We start from the raw sequence: 25,008 nt of genomic DNA, 5'->3' as shown, positions 1-25,008 counted from the left end.
CTCCAATGGCTGGAAGTATGCTTCTCCATCTTTCTAAGGCCTCTTCGTCACTAGCCCCAAACTTAAGAGTGCCTGGGAGGTCATCTTCTTGGAGAAGGTGGACAGTAATGGTTTGGTGGAAATAGCACGGATTGAATGAGGGAGCGAACCTGGGTCCCTGCTGTGGCTCTGTAACTTCCCGGCCAGGTGACTCTAGGCATTTCACATCACTCTGCAGAGCCCGTTTCTTTGTAAAATGGGGGGTGGGGGGTGGGCAATGAGATCCATTCAATGTTCATCCAACAAATACTGTTTACTATCTGGGCTGCGTGCCAGTCACTGTTTTAGGAATCTGGGATATACCGAATGGGAAAAAGAATATAATCTTTGGCCTTTTGGCACTTTTTTTCAAGCGATGAGGATGTTGATTATACCCATCTCCAAGTTCATGAGATAAATGTGAGGGCATTTTGTAAACCGCAGGGAGAAATGGGTCTCATTGCTCTTGAACTCCAACAGGTGAATGTGGCTTGCCCTAGGCCGCCAGGCCAGCCCTAGCTAAGGATCCTTCCCACTCCCCTGCACTGCCCGCCAGGCATTCCCTCTGCCAGAACTTGACATTATGTCCTTGCAAAGAGGTCATGGCAGGTGGCAGCCTCTGGCCTCTCCTACTCCCGCCTTCCCCTCCTCCTGCTGCTGCTTGATCTTCACGTTTTCAGGTGCCATCTCGCTGTCTCTGCCAGGCTGAGGAAGGGTGCTGAAGGGCCCTTCCTTCTCATGTCGCTGCAATGCACCTGCTTCTCACGTCACCTCCTTCTGCCCCCACGCTCACCTGGCACACACACTCTGGCCAGCGCAAGATTCTGTTCCTGTTTCTCGTCCTCGTGTTTGTTTGAAGACAGGTGCTACCTGCTGGGAAGCTTACACCTGCCACCTAAATGTCACCTTCCCAATGGTCCTCTCACTGTGCCAGCCCCGTGCTTACCTCCCCATCAGTGGCAAGTCCAGAGTTCATCTCAGTCTTGACGGTTAGGTCATTTCCTTAGCTCAGAGCCTCATCATTTCTCACCCAGCTTATCATAATCCCCTCACCTCCCATTGTCTTTCTGACTCCAAATCCTCTTTATTCTGTAGCTCTTCCAGTTAGTCCTGCTTAAAATCCTCCACTGTCTCTCATGGCCTCCAGAATCGAATTGAAGCCCCTTATCATGGCTTTCTCCTTCTCTCCGTAATCTTTTCTTTAATGCCAGCTTGATCGAGATACAACACACCATAAAATTCATCCTTTAAATGTATACCATTCAGTGATTTTTAGTATAGTCACAGAATTGTGCAAGTGCAATCCAATTTAAGAACATTTTCCTCACCCTGAAAAGAAACCCTGCACCTACTAGCAGTCACTCTCCCCATTCCCTCCCCTCCTCCAGGCCCTGGAAAGCAGGAATCTACTTTCTGTCTCTATGGATTGCCTATCGTGGGCATTTCATATGCATAGAATCATATTCTATGTGGCCTTTTGTCTCTGGCTTCTTTCACTCAGCACAATGTTTTCAAGGCCCGTCCATGTTGTAACAGCACTTCATTCTTTTTATTTATTTTTTTAAAGATTTTACTCATTTACTTTAGAGAGAGAGAGAGAGAGAGAGCGAGCATGAATGAGGGGTCGGGGGGGGGGGGAAGCAGAGGGGGAGGGAGATGCAGGCTCCCCACTGAGCAGGGAGCCTGTCACACGTCTCGATCCCAGGACCTTGAGATCATGACCTGAGCCGAAGGCAGACGCTTAACCGACTGAGCCACCCAGGCGCCCCCCCTACATTTTTAAAAAAGATTTATTTATTGGGTTAAATAAATAAATTTATTTACTTATGATAAATAATTTTTTATATATTTAAAATATAATAAATTATAAATATATATTTATAAATAAATAAAGGGGGAACTAAGGTTTAGACATGTGAGAAGCTAGGGAAACTGCTAAAGTCTTCATAATGTAACACAGTGACACAAGAGCGCTCACAAGGCCAGTGAGGTCAGGTGACCTGGAGGGAAGAGACTGGGCTAGAAGGTAGAGGACCTGTTTTGAGTTCCAAGTTTGTCATCACTGTTTGTGTGACCTTGGGCAGCTCCTTGACCTCTCTGAGCCCTGGCTTCCTCTTCTGTGATGTGGGGGTGATGCTCTCCCAGGCTATTGGTTGGAGTGGCTTAGGGAGCGTGGGTAAAGCTCCCAGGGTGTGTTGGCACATAGTAGGTGGTCAGGAAACAAAGGTCACTGGAAGTCCTGCTCTCTCTGGCCCCCTACACTTTCCTTTCTGATCCTACTTTCTCTCTCTCCTGGACAGGAATTACTCTCACTTTCACCACCCGATGTATGGGAACTGCTACACTTTCAATGGCAAGAACAACTCTAACCTCTGGATGTCTTCCATGCCCGGGATCAAAAATGGTGAGCCATTCCTCATTCCCACCATCCCTGACCTCTGCCTCAGGGCTTCCCATGGCCCTGCTCACCTGCCTTTACCCACCTCGTGCTCACGTCTTAAGAGATGCTGTGTGCCGCTGGGCCTCCCCACAGTGTGCCTATCTCTATCCTGGAAGGAGTCTTCTCTGTTCTTTGTCCCCCATGGGCACCACAGACTCGATTCCAGGTGTGATAGGAATCCTGTCCCAGTTCTGCCTGCCCACCCCCGAATCCAGCTCAGGGGTTGCCAAATCCCTACGTGAGTCTTCCTGGCCTTGCCCTCCCCTGGAGCATTAGAGACTGGGCAGGTGGGAGAGGGGGTTCCGTCCCCTACCACTTCTCCAAGACCTCCCCCACTCTGCTCCCTCCGCACCCCCAGGCCTGTCCCTGACGCTGCGCACAGAGCAGAATGACTTCATCCCGCTGCTGTCCACGGTGACTGGGGCCAGGGTAATGGTGCACGGGCAGGACGAGCCTGCCTTCATGGATGACGGCGGCTTTAACTTGCGGCCTGGCGTGGAGACCTCCATCAGCATGAGGAAGGCAAGGGCGCTGCCTGGGAGGCCTGGGAGGAGAGCCGCAGGTTGGAGAGGGCAGGGGAGGTGACTCGACAGCCAGAAGACCGGAGAGGGAGTTCATGTGGGGTGGGTCTGAGGCGGGTGGAGGTCTTCAGGAGCAGAATCGGGAGCAAGGGGCTGGAGAAGTAGGGACCTGAGGAGGGACCATGGGTGGGAGTGCTGAGAAGGGTTCGGGACGTGCCTGGGGTTCCCAGGGCGCTCTGTCCTTGCAAGTAGCACTGGGATGGGCATTGGGGGCCCCTGGGGGCAAGTTCTGAAATGGTGAGACAGACCAGAGAGGCTGGCAGGGTAGGAGATATAAACCCTCTGGACTGAGGGAAGACAGAGAATTCAGGAAGGGGCCTGGGCCCCTTGCTCTGACCTCTGACCTCTGACCTCTGACTTCATTGTGCGTGTGGGTGCGCAGGAAGCCCTGGACAGACTTGGGGGCAACTATGGTGACTGTACCAAGAATGGCAGCGATGTCCCTGTGGAGAACCTTTATCTTTCCAAGTACACACAGCAGGTGAGACCAACCTGTTTCTATGGCAACCATCTCCCAGGCCTGCCCTGTTGGTCCGTCGAACGTTGGAGGGGTGTATGTGTGTGTGAGTTACAGGTGGAAAGATGGGTGCAGAGAATGGTTTGTCCTTCCCTTCTGGGGCTGTGTGGGGGGAGGGCAGGCCTGAACCCCCTGTCCCGCCACCCCGATCTCCTCCAGGTGTGTATCCGCTCCTGCTTCCAGGAGAACATGATCAAGGAGTGTGGCTGTGCCTACATCTTCTATCCACTGCCCAAGAATGCAGAGTTCTGTGACTACAGGAAGCATAATTCCTGGGGTGAGACCACAGGGAGCCCCTGGTCTGCCCCGGGGCCCCAGGGCTTTCTTGGAGCGGAAGCACGCGCTCCCCTCTGGGTCCCTCTGTGACGCTAATTCTCTCTCTCTCTCTCTCTCCTGTGTTCCAGCCCTTAGACTCACCTCTCAGTTTCTTCTCACTCTTTCTCTCTCCTCTATCCCTGTTCCTCCCTCCCAGCTTCTCTCTCTGCGTTTTGGCTTCTGTGTGTTTATAGAGAATCACCCCATTTAAAAATGACTCACAGCGTAAGGAAGGAAAAGCACGTGAGGAAAGTCTTCCTCGCTCACTCCACACTCTGCCTGCTGAGGTTCTCACTCCACACTCTGCCTGTAGCTTCCCCGTCTCACTTGCCAGGTGCTGGGCAAGGCACAAGACCGCTCACTGGGTGCCGGAAGAAAATACTAGAAGTTACATGTATCTGTCCAATTCCCTAACATCTTCCATTCTATATATGTTTTATAATGTACCTAATGGATCAGTTCTGTAGTAGCAAGTATGGAATTTATAAATCAATACATACAGAGTTACTTATTTAAGATTTTTTTAAAAAGATTTATTTATTTGCGGGGGAGAGAGAGCACATGGGGGGGGTGGGGAGGTGCAGAAGGAGCAGAAGAGAGGAACCCAAGCAGACTTTGCGCTGAGTGCGGAGCCTGACACGGGGCTCGATCTTCCAACTCTGAGATCACCACCTGAGCTGAAACCAAGTGTCAGAGGGGTGCCATCGAGGCACCCGAATTTAAGAATTTTTTACCTACAGGAGGGCATAATCAAAAAAGTTTGGAGAGCACTGAAATCTCCTTTTTATCCTGGTTTAGGAGTAGACAAATCCCTGTTCCTTTCTATAACTATAGCTGAGTTATGCTGCATGGAAGCTCTGTTCTAGGAACCTAAGAGGGAAAGAAAATCCCAAACAAGAAACTAGAAAATAGAGGACTGGCAATCCTGCCGCACCTGAATGGTCCTCCCGAGGTCCTCCTCCCCGGGCTCCCCTGGGCCCAGCTCTCCTCCTGCTGGTGGCCATTGCTGGAGGAGATGAGCCTCCACACATGTAAGAGGACGGGGCAGACCCCTCTCTTGGTTCTGTCCCTGTGGATCTTTCTGCCTCCTCCCTTCCCTGGGGATGCTCCCCACGGATATCTCCCCTGCCCTGTACTTGGTAGTCCCGGCCTCCTGTTCTCATCTCTCCTGCCTTAGGTCAGAGCGCACCAGAGCTGGAGGGAAACTCTGGGGCCATCTGACGTCACCGGCTCCTTTCTCAGATGAGCAGGCTGAGGCCCAGGGGGAAGATGTGATGTGATGTCCCCCCTCCCATGTGCAGAGCAGGGACTCCCCGCCCACTGCTCCTCGCTGCCCCCAATGATTTCTAAATGGCTGTGAGCTTGAGGATCTGTGAGAGAAAAATAATAATGCTGATTGCTGAGAAGCCAGGAGGATGGGGGAGAGGAACTGGGGGACATGGTCTGCTGTTTCCTAAGGACTCCTGACTCCCCAGAGGAAAGGGCCCAGCTGCCCCCCACGCTTTGCTGTTCCAGACCCCCCTAGTCCTTGCAGAACGAAGTGATTTGGGTCAGAAATGGAGGACTTCCAGAACGGGCAACAAAGTAGCAAGAATGACACAATAACCTTACTTAGAACTTGGCAAATAGGGGAGAAGGGGGATCCATAGACTCATCCCCCACCTTTTTAGGTAACAACTTTATTGAGATCATTTCTGTCCCAGGTAATTCACCCATTTAAAGTGCACAATTTGATTTTAGTATAGTTTTAGTTTTCAGTATAATCACGGAGCTGTGTGGCAGCCACAGTCAACTTTAGAACATTTCCACCACTCCCAAAAGAAACTTTTTACCCATTAGCACTCTCTGAGCTCCCCATGTCCTGCACCCGCAGCCCCCTGCCCCACCCCTGGGAACCACTAATCTACTTTCCGTCTCTACAGATTTGCCTATTCTGGACATTTCATGTGAATGGAATCCTGTGCTATGTGGTCCTTTGTGACTGGCTTCTTGTATTTAGCATAGCATTTTCAAGGGTCATCCACCTTGTGGCATCTATTGGTACTTGGTTCCTTTTCAGGGCTGAATAATATTCCATTGTACAGCTCTGCCTCGTGTTTTTACCTGTTCATCAGTTGACAGACACTTGGGTTGTTTCTATTTCCTGTTTCTCTTTTGTGTGTGAACCTATGTTTCAGTTCTTTTGGGTATATACCTAGGAGTGGCATTTCTGGGTCATCTCGTAACTCCGTGTTCGACATTTTGAGGAACTGCCAGACTCTTTTCCAAAGCGGCCGCACCATTTCACGTTCCCAGCAGCAATGTAGGAAGGTTCTAGTTTCTTCACATCCTCCCCGATACTTATTTATTTATTTTTTTAATGGCCACCCTGGTGGGTGTGAAGTGGCATCTCATTGTGGTTTAAGCTCATATTTCTTACACAGTTGTTCCCGGTTTTCTTTTTGATTTTAGATTTTTGTCCATATCCTACTCATCTTTACATAGATGTGTCCTGGGTTGTTTTTTGGTTTGTTTGTTTGTTTTTAAATTTTCCTGACTTAGCCTAATTTCTTAAACACTTTCTCGTGCTACCACTCAGGAGGCATCCCTGTAACGCTACTTGTAATGTGGGTACGCTCCTATCTTGGGAGACCTCTTGGGTCTGGGGTGGAGAAGGTGGAAGTGCCCCAGGAAAATGGGCACCTCTCTGCACCCACAGGTTACTGTTACTATAAGCTTCAGGATGCCTTTTCCTCGGACCGCCTGGGCTGTTTCACCAAGTGCCGGAAGCCATGCAGGTGAGTGTCTCCGTCCCCTGGGGCACAGGTTGGGTCGCTGGCCACTTGGCTGGGGAGAGTCCAGGGTACTTGGCTAAGCCTTTGAGCGGGAGAACCTCACCTCAATCACTGAGTTCCTTTCTCCATCCCCAGTGTGACCAGCTATGAGCTCTCTGCCGTTTATTCACGATGGCCCTCAGTGACATCCCAGGTAAAGTGGGGAAGGGGAGGGATAGGGGGTGTGTGTGTGTGTGTGTGTGTGTGTGTGTGTAACACTGTGGTCTTCTCTGGGTATGTATATGGATGTGTTTGATGCCACATCCAACCCTATAAGCCTGAAGAGTATGGGGTGACCCCACTGACACCCCCATTCTTTTTCAGGACTGGATCTTCCAGATGCTATCCCGACAGAACAATTATACCATCAACAACAAAAGGTCAGTCCTACCCTGATCTGGCTGTGGAGAGGAGTCCCTGGGAGGGAGAACCAATCTAGGAAGAGGACGTGACTGGGGGAGGGTGTTTGTGAGGGTCTGAGAAGTTAATCCATTGCCATTTCTTCCTACCCTCTCCTCAACTCCAAAGAAATGGGGTTGCCAAACTCAACATCTTCTTCAAGGAGCTGAAATACAAAACCAATTCTGAGTCTCCCTCTGTCACGGTATGTCCTTATTGAGCCGGCGATTCTCTTGGAGGTCTTAGCGGATGGCTGTCAGGGAAAACAAGGGGGTGCCTCTGTGGGGCCACAGGGGTCTGGGTCTTGAAGGTAGGGGAAAAGGAAAGGATGGGAGGGCAAGGGTGAGGTTGAGAAGGTTGGAAGAAGGGGAGCTTGGCTGGGGGATGAAGTCTCTGGGCATGGTGAGAGGGAAGGGTGTGCCAGATGGGTATGACTGGGACAGAAGGAAGGGGTCCAGGGGACCACCAAGAGGCCGAAAGGGGTGGGTGAGGGCCTCGTGGAAGGAGAGATGGGGCTCTTCTTCCACCTCTGCCCTAGTGATCAGTGTGCCCTTTTCCCTTACAGACGGTCACCCTCCTGTCCAACCTGGGCAGCCAATGGAGCCTGTGGTTCGGCTCCTCGGTGCTGTCTGTGGTGGAGATGGCCGAGCTCATCTTTGACCTCCTGGTCATCACATTCCTCATGCTGCTCCGGAGGTTCCGAAGCCGATACTGGTCTCCGGGCCGAGGGGGCAGGGGTGCCCAGGAGGTGGCCTCCACTCCAGCTTCCTCCCTCCCCTCCCATTACTGCCCCCGCTCCACATCCCCCTCCCCACCCCCACCAGGCCCTGCCACTTTCCCAGCCTTGACAGCCCCTCCACCTGCCTATGCCACTCTGGGCCCCTGCCCTTCTCCGTCCAGCTTGGTGCGGACTGACTACTCTGCCTATACTCTGGAGGAGCCCTGAGAGGGAAAGAGCATGTCCCCCCTCCACCCAAGGCAGGCGCTTCCCCTGGTGGGAGGGGACCAGGCTTGGCAGGATGAGAGAAAGTTTGGGGACTTCCTCTCAGAACTGCCCAACTGCCTTTGGTGTGGGGGAGGGAAGCAGGATGGACAAGGGGCTACAGAAATGGCCCAGTGAACAGGGGCCAAGGAACCTGCCTGGCATTGCCCTGTCTTCCGCCCTGTCCCCTCTGGTCCTGCCTCTAGAAGATGCTGATTTCCCAACCCGAGCGCAAACAAGTCCACTTTTCCCTTGGATCAGCCAGGCCAAACTTGGAGCTTCGACAAGGAACCTTCCTAGGAAACCACTGGTGACCGGAAACAAAAACAAGGGCACACAAAGGCATGCACACTTCCTACCCAGAGATGACTGAAGCCAACCCCGGGCCTGGCCACGCTACTTTCCAGTGACACGTTTGCTCCTCTTCTTGAACTTGAGTGGGGAACCCCACCCAAAAGCCCCCTTTGTTAGTTCTTGGGCAATTCTCCTTCCCAGGGCAGGGGCTGGAGCAGACCGATGTAGTAAAGGCTTGGCCATTCCTAGCTGGCCCCAGGACTCTTCCAGCCTCATCTACCCTGCGCCCCAACAGAGCCATACCCCAATGCCTCTGCGTCCTTCATACCTTCGCATATTGGCCCGAGTTCTTTCCTCAGCCTGGAAGCCTGGAGAATTCCTGTGCATCCCTTAGAACCCTATTCTGGCACCACTACTTCTGTGAAGAGTTCTGCTCCTTCTTGTCTTCCCCAGAATTGATCACTTCCCTCTCCCCTGGACTCCCATAGCACGGCATAACATCTGTTGGAGAGTTGATGTTGGCTTATGCTTTCTTGTTCCTTTGTGTCTGCCTCCCCAACTAGACTGAGCTCCTTGTGGTCAGGGACGGAATCTTGTTCATTTATGTATCCTCAGAGTCTAGCCCAGTGTCCCGCTTGGAGCAAGTAGGCAGGTGCTCAATAAATGTTTGCTGCATAAGGAATGTCTGGAGAGCTGTATGGGGGCACCATCAAGGGGGTCGGGAGTGGATGCAAGTCCCTGGGTCACTGCCCAAGCTCCTCAGAGGTCCCAGGGTGGGGCGAGGGGCCAGACTTCCAGAGCCCTTGGCTTCACTATGGAAGCAACCATTCTTCAGGGGCGTTGGCAGAGACAAACTGGACCGCCAGCTCTGCCATGGGCATTGCTGGACATCTGCTAGGTGGCCATCACCACGTTAGGTGGGAGGGCGAAGCCGTGATGCCGCTCCCCTCAGGACACCTACTGGGCAGTGCTTGGCGTGACTCACCCTCGTCCACGATTTGAACTTCCTTTCCCTCCCCAACTTTGCTTACCGTCATCAGTCATCCACCTCTCCAACTGCTAAGTGCGATTGGAGTGACTCTCCTCCCAGTTACAAGATAATGCCCTCACCTGCCCACCTCCCCATCAACTGCCCAGTAGTTCGTGGGGGCGGGGTGCGGGGGGAGGATGAGACTCAGGCCAGTTCCTTCTGGAACCTCAAAGCCTGGTATATTCTTATTCTCTCATCATTGCAGAGAGCAGCGGCAGGAATCCGCCTGCTTTTATTAGAGGAGAAACAGGGATGTGTGAGTGGAACCCCAGTTTTTGGAATGCCGGTTCCTTTCTCCACTCTAGCATCAGACCTGGATCCTGGAAGTTACTCTTCCTCACCATCTTCGAGGACACCTCCCTGCTGCCTTGGTCTTACCCCTCTCAATTACAATCTTCCCTGTCCTGAGGAGCCACGGGAACCTTGGGGAAAGGTGGGGGGAGGTGAAGGGAGCGGAGAGGTAGAAAAGGTTGCGACCAGGAACTGACGTGAGGACTTCTGACTTCCCTTTCCTAGACTCGAGCCGATGAGGGGAAAATGGTGGTGTCACAACAGTCTCCTCGGTCCGAGCCCTCAGGTTCAGCCTGTCCTTGTCTGCTCTCAGGGCCTTGCTTCTCCCGGTCCCCAGCCCCTCTCCTCTGGCTGCAGGACGAAGCTTGCTCTGTTGTGGACAAGCTCAATCAGCTCCTCCCCACCCCCCCACCCCTCAACAGCCCACACTGGAGTTTCTCCAGGCCCACTGCATTTCCACCCTGAGCTGTTTATGTCTTATCTATACATACCCTTGGACCCCAGGGTTAGGAGCCAGAATGGATGTTAGAGAAGAAAGGCTTTAGGTTGCCTTCTTTTCCTTATTGAGGAGGTTGGCAGGTGACGTGACTTGCCCAAGCTCCTAATTCTTACAGAACCAGCCAGATCTCCTGCTATGACCCATCCTGTCTCCCTGTGAGACATGGAGTCAGATGACAGGGCTGGGGCTAGAACCCAAGTCACCCAGACTTGGAGTCCAGTGTCCTTTCCATCACTCTGCTGCTGTGTGGGGGGTGTGTGTGTGTGTGTGTGTGTGTGTGACGTGGCAGGGGAGAGGGGGATCTGTGCTCTTTCTTCTTCATCTGTTGCTCCACAAGCCCTAACAGCCAATTCTGTCATCTCCTAGTTCACCCCTCTCCTATTTCTCCATCTCTGCCATTCCCTCCCTCACCATTATTTCTTCTTCCCCTGGAGGGGTCATGGCCACATTCTCACCTCCTCCATGAGACTAGCCTTTCCTATTCCTACCAGCACCCACCTCTCACCATCTTTTTGAGACAGAATTTTATTGAACAATTTAATACCACATTTTTCAAAATTTAAAGTAAATACACATTTATCCTAAACAATGAAAGAAACTCTCTTTTTGTGTCAGGCTATGTATAATGGCTTTGACAGTTGGCACAGACTATTAAAAATTCCTTGTAACATTAAAAATAGGACATTAAAGTTGTTATTAATTGGGAATACTGTTCATTGTGCAACTCCTAACATTGCTACCACTTATTGAATGCTTAATATATGGTAAACACTTCTTTTTTCAGAAGCTGGAAAATGAGGTGAAGTCAGCCAGGGGTGGGGGGCATCTGAGCTCCATTTTCACCTACAGATGCCCCGCCCTTGGGATCAAAGAGGGGAGGCCAGGGAGAGCCAGGGAGGCTGGAGTCCAAGAGGTGGGGTCAGATGGTAGATTCAGGGGAGAAGGGGCCAGACGCTCTGATTCCAAGTCACAGAGACCTCTCCGGTCTCCCTGCATTTCTAGCAACCTCAGCGGCTGGGGGACCTGAAAGTCATTGTGCCCAGAGGATATGTGGGTGAACGTTGTACCCTTGTTGTGGGACTCATCTGGGATACAGCCTGCACAAAGGGGGTGGCCTGAAATACCCAGAGTGTGGTGTTTGACTCAAGGGGACAGATAGAAAAGTGGTAATGTTGTCTATAATAGCAAAACAGGCCCTTGGACTGAAGTTGGGGCTCAGAGGTTTCAGCTGGCTGTGCAGAGAACATGCCTTGTGTGTCTCCAGGCCTCAGCTTTCTTATCTATACAACAGAGGGCTGTGGTAGATTATGTCTAAGGTCAATTTGGATTTATATATCAGAATATTTGGGAGAGGGGCACTGAGAATGTCTGGTAAAATGTGATCGAGATATCTATAATTTCCAAAGCATTTTCACAGGTATGATCTCATTTATCCTCATGACATCATTTTCCCCATGTAGGTGGGCCAGGCAATGTTACTCTCACTTAGTAAATGAGGCTCAGTGGAGGCTTTGCCTCAGGTCCCCGATTTTTTGTGGCAGAGCCAGGATCAGCAGCTGGGGCCCCCAGCCAGGTAGAGTGGATGAGCACCCGAGTCGGGGGAGGGTGTCAGGGCCCCAGGCAGGACAGAAAACTAGGGTGAGGGTTCACTCTGAGTCTGGGTTGGAGGGATAAATACCCAAGAAAGTGGGAGATCAGGCTGTCAGTGGAGAACTCCGGGGCAAGGGAAGAGCTACTAAGGAACACTGAGTACCTGTCATGGGTCAGACCCTCAACCTGTCCCGTCTCAGTAAAACCTTTACAGCCCCCCCCCCCCCACCCGAGCTGGGTTCTTTCCCTGTAGCAAATTGGAAAACAGACTCACAGGGTGTAGGTTGTTGGTCCAGGACCAGCCAGCTAAAAAATAGAGCCTTCTGAACTGAAACCCAGTGAGTTTGACTCCAGAGCCCTGAGTCGGTTTATTACTGTTCACGTGGGAAAGGTCGGGTGACGGGGTGAGTGAGGAGGGAGGGGCTTATGCACCTCGGCGTTGGCTCGGGAGGGGTCGGATTGGTGGGTTGGGGGCCCGAGGCCGCCAGATCCGGGACTCGGGCGCCTCTGACTGAGCTCCAAAGGGTTACAGCCCTTCGCCCCCTCCTCCCGCCTCCTCCCTTCTCCGCCCCCAGGCTCTTCCTGTCCCGCAGTTGCAACACCCCATCTGCCACTCTCCTTGCCCTCCCACCTCCTCGCTCCTCTCGGCTTTAATTTTCTCCCGGTTCTCAGGACTCGGGCTCCAGCTCTGGCCTTTGGGGTTGGAGGTCCCGGCCCGCGACCGAGCCGTGATCTTCACCCCGGGCTCCACCTCAGCTCCCCTGCCCACGGCCCCGGGCTCCTCTCGGGACCTGCCGGGCCCGCGCATCCCGGACTCCGCCGCCGCCGTCGCCACTGCCTGAGCCCTGATGGGGGAGTGAGAGGCCACAGCTGGCCGGACATGGGCCTCCCCACCGTGCCTGGTCTGCTGCTGCCACTGGTGAGCCCCGCGACCAGGGCCGAGAGGGCTGGGGGGAGGGGAGAGGGGCAGGGGAGAGAAGGGCGCCGCCCCGCAGGAGTGGGCCCTCGCCCCAGCCTCCCGGGGGGCCTCGGGCCAGCGTGGCCCCACTTCAAACGCGGCCAGACGTTCGGGTTCCCCATTCGGCCGCCGGCCCTGAGTCGGAGGCCAGGGGGACAGTGAAAGAGAAGTCGAGGACAGCCAAGGAAGTTTGCTGGGGCCAGGAGGTGGCCGGGAATGTGGGGGCAGGTGATCCCGAGGGTGGGGCAGATTCGGGAGAGTAAGTGAAGGAGTGGAAGAAGGACATTCAGGCCTCGGAGTCCCGATGATTCAGAGTTCTGTCCTCTGGTGGGCTGGCCAGCCGGTGTGTGTGGGGCTGGGAGAGGGGAGGCTGCCGGTGGGCCCCGGCTGAGCAAACCCTGGCAGAGGGTAGGATTTGGATGCTAGTGAAGGGGGAAACTGAGTCCGGGAATGGACATGGGTTGGTGGGTAAGTTTGGGATGCTGTGTGTGTGTGTGCCTGGGTAGAGGGGGGTATTTGGGAGTAGAGTGGGAACTGGGTAGGGGCAGGGCAACCCCATGGAGAGCGTCCCCAGTGTTCTCCCCAGGGCCAGGACGCCCATCTGGAGGCATTCCTCACCCTCTGCCTCTGGCTCAGCTTCTAGATGGGTGGCTTCTGTTGGACAACCAGCACCACCTCCACCTGGTGCCTTGTCTCCGTCCCTGTGCCAGCCTTCCAGCCCCCTTCCCACAGGCCTAAACAACAATGTCCTGGTTTCTTCTTTTACAGCTGGGTTTGGGGAAGTTAGTAGAAAGTTGTTTTCGTCACTGGAAAATGTCCCTTTCTTGTGCCTCAGCCTCGTTTCAATGTATCCTTGATCTCCCTGCTTGTCCTGGAGTCACCCTCTGCCATACTCTGAGCCCCTGTCTCCCACCTGCTGGGGTGGATTTTCCCGGCGTGCGCTGGCCAGTTTCTTCTAGGTCTCTGCCCTTTCCTGGCCTACATCCCCACTGTCCTCTCCTCTGGGTCTTGTGCTGTCTCTCCTAAGCATTCCTTCCTTTTCTGTCAGTTTCCCCACGACGGTCTCCTTTTTTGAAACTTTTTCTCTAATAAATCATTGAACACTACATCAAAAACTAATGATGTACTATACGGTGGCTAACTGAACATAATTAAAAATAAATAAATAAATAAATAAATAAATAAGAAGAAAAGAAACTTTTTCTCTCTGGTTCCTCCCTCTCCCTCTCTTTTCTGCTGGAGTCCACATTTCTAGACCCTGATTCCCCAGGCAGCACCTCTCTCCATCTGGGCCTCACTGTTCTTCTCACTGTCCCACCTCCTGTCTCCCCAGCCCCGTCTCTTGACTTCTCTCAAGACTGTCCTTCTCCCAGGCTCCCTCCGCCCCCCTCCAGCTGCCTGTTCTTACTTCTTTTCTCTCTTTCGGGGTAGATCGCTTAGATTCAAATCCTGGCTCCCTCACCAACTAGCTGCCTGAACCTGGGCAGGCTACAGAACCTTCCATGTCTTAGTTTCTTTATCTCTAAAACGTATGTAATAAACACTACCTCATAATGTCGTTTTGAAGATTAAATAGATTGATATACAGTTGACCCTTGAACAACATGGGTTTGAACCACGCAGGTCCACTTACGTGCAGACTTTTTCCATTAAATACAGTACTGTAAATGTATTTTCTTTTTATGATTTTGTTAATAACATTTTCATTTCTCTGGCCTATTTGATTGTAAGAATATGGTATATACTACACATAACATACAAAATGTGTGTTAATCAATTGTTTCTGCTATCGGTAGGGCTTCCAGTAACAGTAGGCTATGAGTCCTTACGTTTTGGGGGATTCAAAGTTATGCATGGATTTTTCATTAAGTGGGGGGCTGGAGCTCCTAACCTCTGCGTTGTTCAAGGGTCAACTGTGGGTTAAGTATTCAACTTAGCAAATGCTGGGTCTGTGCTAGACATTATTTTAAGTGCTGGGATGACAGCAGTGAACAAAATCGCTGCCCCCATGGAGTCTACATTCTAGTAGAGAAATAAAGTATAGCAAATAGAAAGCACTCATAAATGTTAGGTTTGTCTTGTTAGTATTAGTAGTATTGGTAGTGATTGCTTGGTGGCTACTGTGTTTGGAAAACAGAGGTATGGGTAGTCTGAACAGATAGAGGAAAGTGCCTGGGGGCTGGGGTGGAGCATCCAGCCCCTGTGGGAGTGTGACTGGGAAGGGACCCGAGCTCATCCTGGAGCCGGAAGGGAAACAGAAGGTTTTCGAGGTGTCTGAGCTTTTCAATTGCTCACCATTCAGTGGGCAATACTGAGCACAGGAGTATGCCGTGTGTGTGGGGATAGTGGGGAAGAATACTGGAGAGACTGTGACAAAGCTCATTGGATTTTGCTGTTCTCAAAGAGCTTACAGTCTGGGAGCCAAGACAGCCTGCAGCAAAAAAGTGGTTTCAGAACAGTCGGGGTGGGGGGGAGGGAATACCCACAAAAGCGTTTTGATGTAGTGTCCTAGAACACCGATGGGAGGCAGAACCAGGGAAGGGAATGAGCATCATCCAGCTGCCTCAACTCTGGCTTCAGTGCTCCAGGAGCACTCCCTGCCTAGACCGAAGAGCCTACAAGGGACTGTCTCTGACCCAGCTGAGAACTGGACAGCATGAGCAGTGTATTTGCTATAGACCCTTAGCAGCTGAATGGGACCTGGTGCCTAGATGGTGCTCCCTAACTCTTTGTTGCATGAATCAAGGAACAGGCATTGGTCAGATGGAATGAGGAAGGGAAAACCTCATAGAAAAGTGGATTTGGGGCTGAGATTCGAAGTCACTGACTGGCAGGTGGCTAGAAAGAAGGTAGACTGGTTGGAGGGAGAGTAGGGGAAGGGAGAGGTGGGATTTTGTGTTGGGAGTGGCGGTGGCAGGAAGGAGAACGCCTTGGCTGGAGTGGAAGGAGCATGTTGAGGAACAAGAAGAAATGAGAATGAGAAAATTAGAGGGAGTGGGGGAGGGGATGAAGAGAGAATCTTGAATGTGGTCCCAGGTAGAGGAATTCATTCATTCATTCATTCAGAAACAGTTCTCTGAGGGCCTATGATGCCTGGGAACGTGTTCAGAATAGCAGTGAGGGACCTCTGCAAGTACTCATTCAGGGAAAGAGTGACCTGTGGAAATGATGTTCCAGGTCAGGTTCCGGAGAAGATGATTCCCACACATGTGGCTACAGGCTGAAGCGTGAACACAGATAAAGGAGTGTGTAGGATGGATCGGAGCAGGAAAGAGGCTGGTGGCTGGACAGTCCGCTAGAAGACAGTTGCAATAATCCAAATATGAGGCAACCCATGGGTATGGACAAGACTGAGATCACTGAAGAAGGACTGGCAAGATGAACCGACAGACCCAGTGGCCGCAGGATCGGGACAGGGAGGCCTCGAGGAGAGAAGGGTAGCAGAGCTCTCGGCACTGGTGCGGAGAAGTTGGTGGTGTGACATTTGTCTAGACCAGGAGATGGATCCGTTGAGTGTGGGGCATGTTAAGGGTTCTGGAACAGCCAGGTGAAGTGCGCACCTAACAGGCTAGAGCAGGGCTTCTCCAACTCTTATCTGCCTTCGTATCATTCATATGGGCTGCATTCAGTCACCAGTGATGCTCAAAAGGAGAGGAACACTCGTCAGACTCTCCAGTGGGGGAGTGTGTGCATGTGTGTGTGTGTGTGTGTGTGAAGGAGTGGGCATGGTTTGAGAACTCTCCCCTGGAGATAAGTGTGTTCTTACAAGGGGGCACTGACTCTCTACTTCCCTCTCTGGAAAGGAAGCATTGGCTTCAACTGGAGTGGAGCACAGATGAGTTGTTAGATCAGCCAATCAGTCTATACTTATTTTGCTCCTCTTGTTTTGGGAGCTGAGAAGATACCCAGGAGGATAAGACACCATCTCTGACCATACACTCTCTCTGATCGCTCATCTCATAGAGTTTATGATCTGTTTGGGGAGATCATATCTACTCACCCAGGATAATTATATTATAATAAGAGCCCGAGGTAGATATAGTTAATTCATGGTATTGAGGTTCACAGGGGGCTGACCATCTAATGAGCTTGAGTGGAGGAAGTGGCGTTAATGGAGGGCTTCAGGGGACGGAGGTGGGATCGTGACTGAGCTCTTGGAGGAGAAGCTGTCGTAAGCTCCCCAAAGATTTTGACATTCAAAGAACAAACACGTTTTAATTTAATGAACAAATTAATGCAGGGGAAGGACACAGCGAAGGTCGTGAGGTGCTGGGTCAGGGTTAGACCACAGGGTCGCTCTCTCCGCTTCTCTGGCTTCTCCGCCCCCTTTGCAGCCCCAGCACAGGAAGTCACACTTTAAAGTCTCCCCAGGCGGAAGTTGTGGGGGAGTTGGAGGGATGCTGGGCCACCCCCTCAACTATCTCTCCTCAGGCACCTCCCAGCTTCCTGCCTTTCCCCTGCTCCAGATGACAGGTGCAGGCTGGCTAGGGTCTTGGGGCGCAGAGCTTGCTCACCTCCTAATTTAGCTGCAAGATACAGCTGCTGAGGACCTGCTCCCTGGAGCCAGCTGGTGCCAGCAAACGGTACCCAGTGGTGGGGGCCTGAGGCCCTGGCTACTAGGGGTCAGAGAGGGCTGTCTGGGGCGCTGCTGGGGGCTATGAGAACCCTGGGAAGTAGGGGCTGGCTGTCTTACATCTCTTCTCGCCTGCTTCCTCACTCCTGGACGTGGGCGTTCAGGGCTCTGGAATGTTTCCTGTGCTGCCAGTGGACTTGGTTGGGGGGGGCGGGCTGTGGAGACTCAGAACTGGCCTTATTTCCTAAGGGTTGTTTGGGGACCTCAGGGAGGTCCCCAACCCCAACCCCACTGGCCAGAACCAGCCAGGCTGTGGGAATGCAGTGAACCCCGGGTGGGAGGGCAGCCTTGGTTTGCTTTCTTTTGGAAGGAACTGGGGAGTGTCAGGGGGCTCCTGTGAGAACCCAGGGAAAAGGCCTGTCGGCTGGGGACTGGTTGAATGGGGAGGAGGAGCCAGGGTGGGGCCTGGTCTAAAGGAAGGATGCTGAGGGGCGGGAAGGAGCTGAGAGGCCCCTCAGGGAGGGGTGGGTAGTGACCCGATGGGAGGAAGCCAGGGGTTGAGGAGACTTCCCTTTGGGATGGAATGGGAGAGGGAGCCATTTCCCGAAATCTGTGGGCCAAGTGGGACAGGGGTCCTTTGCCTGGCTCTTTTGAGGAGGAGGAGGAGGGGGAGGAAGCGTACTCCTAGTGGGGATTGGAGGCAGAGCCTGGCCCACAGGAGGAAGGGCTCACATGGGGTCTTAATGGCTGGCTGGTCCCTCAATCTTTGTGCTGACTCATGACCCTTGAGGAGCTGGGGAAGCTGCTGGTTCTCTCTCCTTCCCCTAGATGCCCTCCCTCCCTGGCCTGAGTCACTGGGCGGAGCTGCTGGGAAAAGATATCCCTTTCCCGGATCTGACTTAACCCCCAAAGTGCTGGAGAGGGAGGGAGACACTAGGCTTGAGAAAGCCTCTCTCCCTCCCTCGCTTGCTCCCCAGGAAGCTTATACCTCACAGGCCGGTGGGCCCTGAAAAGCCCCCCACCAAGGCTGTCCCAGGACTGGAGCCCCTACTTTTTCTCCCTGACTCTGTCTCTGCTGGTTGTCTTTGCTCCTGGGGGTGGGGGGTGGGCGGGCCCACGTGGAATTTCAAGTGCCAGTAACCTTAGGCGCTGGGAGCTCTTCTTCAGGGAAAGGAACCACACTTTCAGGATTGGGAAGGTCTTCCCATAACCACCCCAAACTCTTCCTGTTGCCCTGGACGCCCCAGTCTTGTTCAGGGGAGATAGTTCCGGAGTGGGCCAAGGAGGGTGCTGCCCTCTGAGTAGGGGAGCCCAGCCCTGCGGGGGGGTGGGGGTGGGGGGGTGTTGCTGCTGTGTTTCTCAGGGTGGCTTCTGTTTGAGGCTGAGGCTCCAGCTTCCAGGCTGCGGCGTCCCCCAGAGGGTGCCTCAGAGCATGACCTGCCCACCTGCCCACCTGCCTGCCTACTGGGCTGTGGGCTGTGATGCCCTCCTGTCCCAGACTGGGGTTTCTGTGATCTGTTGCTCCCCAGTGTTTAACACACTTTGAGGACATCCTCTTATCTTTACATAAAGTGGCGCTTATAGCAGAGGGAAAACCAAATCGAGACCCAGGGAAAGCCGGAACGAGGCTGACAGGAGATCAAGGGGCAAAGTCTGGGTTGGAGCTCCACACACTCCTGGCTTTGCTGTCCCCGGCTCTGCAGCCAGAACTGAGCAGATGATTCAGTTGCCCTGGGCTTGCCCCGAGGCTGTAAAACATGCCTCCCAGCATGCCCTGGTGTGCAGACGGCTGCAGGACTCCCTGAGCCGCCTTCAGCTCTAGACTTGATGGTCCTTTGAGCCGGACACCAGCCTCTGGCCAGCTCTAGTTGCGTGTAACCTACATGCGTTTCTCCACATTTAGGGGCATGCCTGCCCCTAAACTTCGTCAGTCACCAACCTCTTTCCTGACCCACAACTTTCCCTTTTACTCCCCTCCCCATTTGCCCTGGCCAGCCTGGGGCCTTTGTGCAGATTTGGTGGTAGAAGGGGATGTGGCCTGGAGTCTGAGGACAAAATCGTAAGTGAGGTTCTGATAGAGATTTATAAAGAAATTCTTCCTTTTGCTTCTGCCCACTCCCCAGGAATGGTGCCCACAGAAACATCACTTACTTCCACACCAATCCGATTTTATAAAAAACCTTTTTGCTGGTATAACACAATCCAGGAAAGTGCACAGATCCTAACTGTTCACCTCTGTGAATGTTCACAAAGTGAACACACTACGAACATAGCACCCGGATGGAGAAACACCACCCCAATCCTTAGGGCTCCTTGTTGGAAGGAAAGGCCATAATTGAGGTAACCTGCCAGTTCTCAATCAAAAAAACATGCCTTAAACACCTGCCCCGTGTCCAGCACTATTAGCTGCTATGGGGAAAGAAGGATAAAATAGAGCCCAGGCTTGGGGTCTATAGCTTTGACTTGGAGGGACAAAAATTAGTCCATAGAACAACTAGGGAAGAATTAAGCACTGGATCACATGGGGCCAGCCGTCTAAGCTTAGAGAAAGAACATTGAGTGTGAGCGGGAGTGGCCTGGCCTGGGGAGAATGTTCCACTGAGAAAGGACTTGAGCTGGGAAGGCTTTGGACTTGCTACCTCTAAGGCTCCCACCAACCCTTTCCTGATGGGATCTCCTCTGTCTGATTCTTCCCCAGGTGCTCCTGGCTCTGTTGGTGGAAATATACCCCTTAAGGGTTACGGCACTGGTCCCTCACCTCAGGGACCGGGAGAAGAGAGCTATTCTGTGTCCCCAAGGAAAATATATTCACCCTCAAGATAATTCCATTTGCTGTACAAAGTGCCACAAAGGTAGGAGAATGCGGTAACAGTGAACCTGCTCAGTTATGCGGTCCTGCTTCTTCCTTTGCCTTTTCCAGAGGTTCTAGAACCTAGGGGTCTCTCACCTCCAGTCTCCTAACTTTGCTGCCTCTCCTGGGCTGGGATTTTCTCCCTTCTTTCCTCTGTTAGAGACTTGGGGAGGAGGGTGGCCCTGGCTGTTCTCTCTAGCGTGGGGCTCTTTCCTTGAGCTCTAACCCTGCCACCCCTTCACAGGGACCTACCTGTACAATGACTGTCCCAGCCCAGGGCTGGACACGGACTGCAGGGAATGTGAAAATGGCACCTTCACAGCTTCCGAGAACCACCTCAGACAGTGCCTCAGCTGCTCCAAATGCCGAAAAGGTGAATCTCAGGAGGCGGCAAGGGCTCTAAACAGAGCGCCAGTTGGCTCGGTTAGAGCAGTGTGCGCGCCTGTCCCCGTGAGGGCGGACAGACCTCCGCTGGTGGGTGTGGGCGGGAATGCGCATGCACGGGTGAGTGCATGGGTGGGGACGTGTGTGCAGAGAAAGACACACACGCTGCAGTGGGGCAGGGGCTCACACCCCCTCTCCTCCCCTGTCCAGAAATGAACCAAGTGGAGATTTCTCCTTGCACCGTGTTCCGGGACACTGTGTGCGGCTGCCGGAAGAACCAGTACAGGCATTACTGGAGTGAAACCCTTTTCCAGTGCGTGAACTGCAGCCTCTGCCCCAATGGCACGGTGCAGATCTCCTGTGAGCATGGCTCTCCCGACCCCGGCCCCCTCCCTGCCCCAGGGTGGCCCCGGCTCAGGAGGAAGCTCTCTGCCTCTGTGCCCCCGCTCCCTGATGCAACACTTCCCCTCCTTCCCACTCCCGAAGTCTGTGGGACCACCTGCACTCTCCTGCCCCTCCTGGCTTTCCCCGTGATCCTTGGGGTGCAGGGCAGTTCTCCCCTAGCTGTGCTGAATCTCTCCCCATAGGCAAGGAGAGACAGAACACCGTGTGCACCTGCCATGCGGGCTTCTTTCTAAGAGAGAATGCATGCGTCTCTTGTGTTCAGTGAGTATCTCTGCCATCTGCTGGGCACCGGATCGGGTGGGGAGGGGGCTTGGGGTGGGGTGCGGTGGCTGCTGGTGAGAGCCACCAGCAGGGCAAGGGAGACACCCCAGGATGCTCTGGCTCTTACTGGCTGTTTGAGTGGTTGACACTTAGTGTCAAAACACCAGACAGTTCTTCCTCCCACACCCCCCTCCCAACCACGGGGGGCTTGCTCCTAAAATCTGAAGAAGTCTCCGGGAATAGAGCTCATACTTCATGGACTTGCAGTTCTTTTAATTCAGACATTTGGATTGTGGGGTGACAGGGCCTACTACAGTTCATCGATTCTAGGACGCGCATTTTCACATCTCTGAAATCAGACTGCATCTAACAATTGATGATGTATCATGATTTACCTGGCAGCTCCGTGTGTGTGTGTGTGTGTGTATGTAGTATGTAAATAATGATGCTTCTTACTTTCGATGGCATCTTTGCTGCAGTATGGTATTTCTTCCCCAGTCTCTGTTCAGGCCTCCTCTTTTGGCTCCACGGAGCCTGGTCTTGCACACTCGCTTGCAAAGAAGGAACTCTGAGGGCTCTAAAGTTCAACTGACCTGGGTTTAAATCTCAGCCGAGCCACTTGGGCTGTGTGACCTTGGGCAAGTTACTTAACACCTCGGAGCCTTAGTTTTCTCACCTTTAAAGTAAGGCTAATGACATCCACTGGGCAAGTTGTATGGCTACAAAGTGTCTGACACCGAACTATTTTTCTTTTTCTACTAAGTCCGCTCTGCTGCTTCAAAGAGTTTTCACACTCATTCCATGAGGTTCTCACCATGAGCTTGTGAGGTGGGCAAAAGTGCCTCTTCCTGCTTTCAGATTCCTGCTGAGCATTCACCTTCCCCTGAGTTCCTTCTAGCCCCCCATGGGGTTCTCATCACTCCACGCTGCCAGTGACAACTCCCGATGGGGGAAGATGCGCTTGTTCTAGAGTGCTCTCTGGCTGCCCCCAACAATATGTATTTTAAAATTTTTCACATGCATGTTTAACCCCTCTCTCAAAGTCAGTGATTGTCACTAGCAGTGTTATCTCAAGAAAAAGCTCTCCAGCCTCTCTTTACCGTGGGATTCTCATCAGTAAAACGATTCAGTGACCATTACCATTTACTGAGCACTTACTATATGTCAGGCAGACTGATCTCACTTAACTCCTCCATTCTGGCAGGTGGGTAAGAACCTTATATTGTGGATGGGCCAGCTGAGGCTTACAGGTTAAATGACTTGCTTGGATTTCACACTGCTAGCCAATGAATGGGCTGGAATTCATGCCCTGCCTCTCACCGCTTTTAATTTTTTTCTACACAGCCTCCTCAAGACCAGTTCTAAAATTAAATGATTTTGTGATTAACTGGGGTTTCATTCCTCTGCATCAGGAAAGTTTTAATTTCCCAGGAGAGGTTTAATTTCCATTATATCAAGAGAGAGCTAAAATATTCGTAAAGCAAAGAATTTGCAATGAGGTGGAGTTTTTTTTCTTTTTCTTTGTCTCCCCCCCCGCCCCCCATCTTCTTCTTATGGGAGGGCCCCTATTCACCTGTGCTATCTCTTCTTTTAGCTGTAAGAAAAACACGGAGTGCACGAAGTGGTGTCTACCCCCCGTGGAAACGGTTAAGGTCCCTCAGGACCCAGGTGAGGACAAATCACCCAGTTCCCATGCTCACCTGCCCTGTCCTAATCCTTGCCCTTCCACCTACCCAGCCAGCCCTGCTGCCCCCTGCTATCCCCTCCTCTGACCACAGTCTGCCTTGTCTCCAGGTTCCGCAGTGCTGTTGCCCCTGGTGATCTTCTTTGGCATTTGCGTTTTATCCTTCATCGCTGTAATGTGCCGCTACCAATGGCAGAAGCCCAGGTTCTTCTCCATTGGTGAGTGGGGCCTTTGGGAGGGGAAAGCATGCTGGCGGGGATGTGGGAGGAGGGTGAGTGGGCAAGATGGACCAGCACTGAGGGAAATGAGGAGTGTCCCCTTCGTTTGCTGCCGAGAACCCCGTCGGCAGGAGGCGGCCCTGATGGCTTGTGAGAGGTCACACTGCATCAGTAGTTCTCTTGTCCCCGGGGCCACTTTGGCCCCGAAGCATGTCACCACAAGTCCCCACGGCCAGCCCCAGTATGGGTGCCAGGGCTGAGAGAGGAAGTGAAATTTGTGACGCTTTGTTTCTTTTTTCTCAGTTTGTGGGAAATCGACACCTACAAAGGAGGTAAGATGAAACCAGGAACCTACCCCCAATCTTCCCTGATGGTCCATTATAATCTTGTGATACCCAAATGACCCTCGGCCACCCCTAACTCCCTCTAGTCCCACCCCCTTCCAGAGTAAAGAGGGTTGGGGCTGTTTTTCCTCTCCTCTGCTAATGCTGTGCCTTCTCTCTTTTAGGGGGAGCCTGAGACCCTGGCCTCGGTTGCAGGTTTCAGTCCCACCCCGAGCTTCAGGCCCACCACGGGCTTCAGTCCCATCCCCAACCCCACCTTCAGCCCCAGGTCCGTCTTCACCCCTAGTGACTGGTCTAAGTTCAGGGCTGCATCAGTCTTTGGAGAGATGGCCTCACCCTACCAGGAGGCCGGCCCCATCCTCACCGCGGCTCCAGCGTCCACGCCCATCCCCACCCCTGCTCAGAAGTGGGAGGACAGCACCCACACTCAGCGCCCAGAAGGTGAGTTCCTAGACGGAGCAGGTGGGCGGGGCTCCTAAAGGGCGCGTGCGCGGACGGGGAGGGGGCGGGGGCGGGGGCAGGGGCGGGGCACGGGGCGCAGAGGGGCGGGCCGGGGCGCCGCCGCCGCCGCTGGAAGCTCACCGCCGGCTTCCCCGCAGCCGACCCGGCGGACCCGGTGACGCTGTATGCCGTGGTGGACGGCGTGCCCCCGTCGCGCTGGAAGGAGTTCGTGCGGCGGCTGGGGCTGAGCGAGCACGAGATCGAGCGGCTGGAGCTGCAGAACGGGCGCTGCCTCCGGGAGGCGCACTACAGCATGCTGGCGGCCTGGCGGCGGCGCATGCCGCGGCGCGAAGCCACGCTGGAGCTGCTGGGCCGCGTGCTCCGCGACATGGACCTGCTCGGCTGCCTGGAGGACATCGAGGAGGCGCTGTGTGCCCCCGCCTCCGTCTCGCCGGCGCCCCGCCTCCTGCGATGAGGCCACGCCCCGCCCCGGCAGGGGCCTGCCCTGAGGACCGATGCCTTCTGGCGGGGCTGCCTGGAAAGACCGTGCAAAATGCCCTTCGGACCCTTTTTTCTGGACAGGGGCCTTGGAAGGGCAGGCATGGCTGTCAGCCACCTACTTGGTGCTACTCTCTCAGTGTACATAGATTTTCTCAGCTGCCGGAGCACTGCCAGAGGCTCAGCCTTGTGTGTGTGACAGGCGTCTGTGTGTGTGTGTGTGTGTGTGTGTGTGTGATCCTGAGAGTGGCTGAGTGTGCCAGGAGCCCAAGCTTGTGGCTGCAGAGACACGGCCCATTTTGGGTTTGGAGAACCAAACAAGGCAGCTTAGGGGCCTCTGGTTGGTCCCTGGGCCTTTTTCACAGTAGATAAGCAATTTTTGTATCAATTATGTTACACTAATAGAAACTGGGCACTCCTCTGCCCGCTGTTTGGACAAGCACAGAGTGAGCTGACCTGTCCGAAGGCAGGGGTGAGCACAGAACAATGGGGCCGCCAGCTGGAGCTGTGGACTTTTGTAAATACACTAAAACTCTGGAATTAAAGCTCTGCTCCTGGAGGGGGTGGTCCTTCTGAGTGGTGGGTGTGGGAGGCCGGGGCAGAGACCCGCTCCTGATGGGGT

The 25,008-nt window shown here is 53.4% G+C and overlaps 2 protein-coding genes across 6 annotated transcripts in view; both read left to right on the top strand.

The window, feature by feature from the left end:
• SCNN1A (sodium channel epithelial 1 subunit alpha) overlaps positions 1–9,037 on the top strand; it is a 37,171-nt gene extending 28,134 nt beyond the window's left edge. For all 5 annotated transcript variants that reach the window (XM_081821100.1, XM_081821098.1, XM_081821097.1 and 2 more), the window contains 9 exons: positions 2,319–2,422; positions 2,817–2,980; positions 3,422–3,520; positions 3,716–3,833; positions 6,570–6,648; positions 6,781–6,838; positions 7,009–7,064; positions 7,213–7,288; positions 7,649–9,037. In XM_081821100.1, the coding sequence (XP_081677226.1) occupies positions 2,319–2,422; positions 2,817–2,980; positions 3,422–3,520; positions 3,716–3,833; positions 6,570–6,648; positions 6,781–6,838; positions 7,009–7,064; positions 7,213–7,288; positions 7,649–8,029 (1,135 nt within the window). In that variant the 3' untranslated portion in view covers positions 8,030–9,037. The remainder of the gene's footprint in view (positions 1–2,318; positions 2,423–2,816; positions 2,981–3,421; positions 3,521–3,715; positions 3,834–6,569; positions 6,649–6,780; positions 6,839–7,008; positions 7,065–7,212; positions 7,289–7,648) is intronic.
• Positions 9,038–12,196: 3,159 nt separating this feature from the next.
• Positions 12,197–24,945, top strand: TNFRSF1A (TNF receptor superfamily member 1A). Its single transcript, XM_081821107.1, has 10 exons — positions 12,197–12,688; positions 19,999–20,152; positions 20,396–20,524; positions 20,746–20,895; positions 21,123–21,201; positions 22,796–22,869; positions 22,996–23,103; positions 23,407–23,435; positions 23,612–23,888; positions 24,047–24,945. The coding sequence occupies exons 1-10, from the start codon at positions 12,650–12,652 to the stop codon at positions 24,361–24,363; spliced, it is 1,356 nt and encodes a 451-aa protein (XP_081677233.1). The 5' UTR covers positions 12,197–12,649; the 3' UTR covers positions 24,364–24,945.
• Positions 24,946–25,008: the final 63 nt, after the last annotated feature.

The sequence above is a fragment of the Leptonychotes weddellii genome, chromosome 5, assembly GCF_054177405.1.
Source record: "Leptonychotes weddellii isolate Sample4059 chromosome 5, ASM5417740v2, whole genome shotgun sequence".
NCBI classification, from domain to species: domain Eukaryota; kingdom Metazoa; phylum Chordata; class Mammalia; order Carnivora; family Phocidae; genus Leptonychotes; species Leptonychotes weddellii.
This window is presented reverse-complemented; position numbering and strand designations above follow the sequence as displayed.

Coding starts and splice junctions, on each gene's coding strand:
- TNFRSF1A (XM_081821107.1), top strand. CDS start 12,650: ATGGGCCTCCCCACCGTGCCTGGTCTGCTGCTGCCACTG. Junction 20,153..20,395: donor CTGTACAAAGTGCCACAAAG/GTAGGAGAATGC, acceptor ACCCCTTCACAG/GGACCTACCTGTACAATGAC. Junction 22,870..22,995: donor TAAGGTCCCTCAGGACCCAG/GTGAGGACAAAT, acceptor CCTTGTCTCCAG/GTTCCGCAGTGCTGTTGCCC.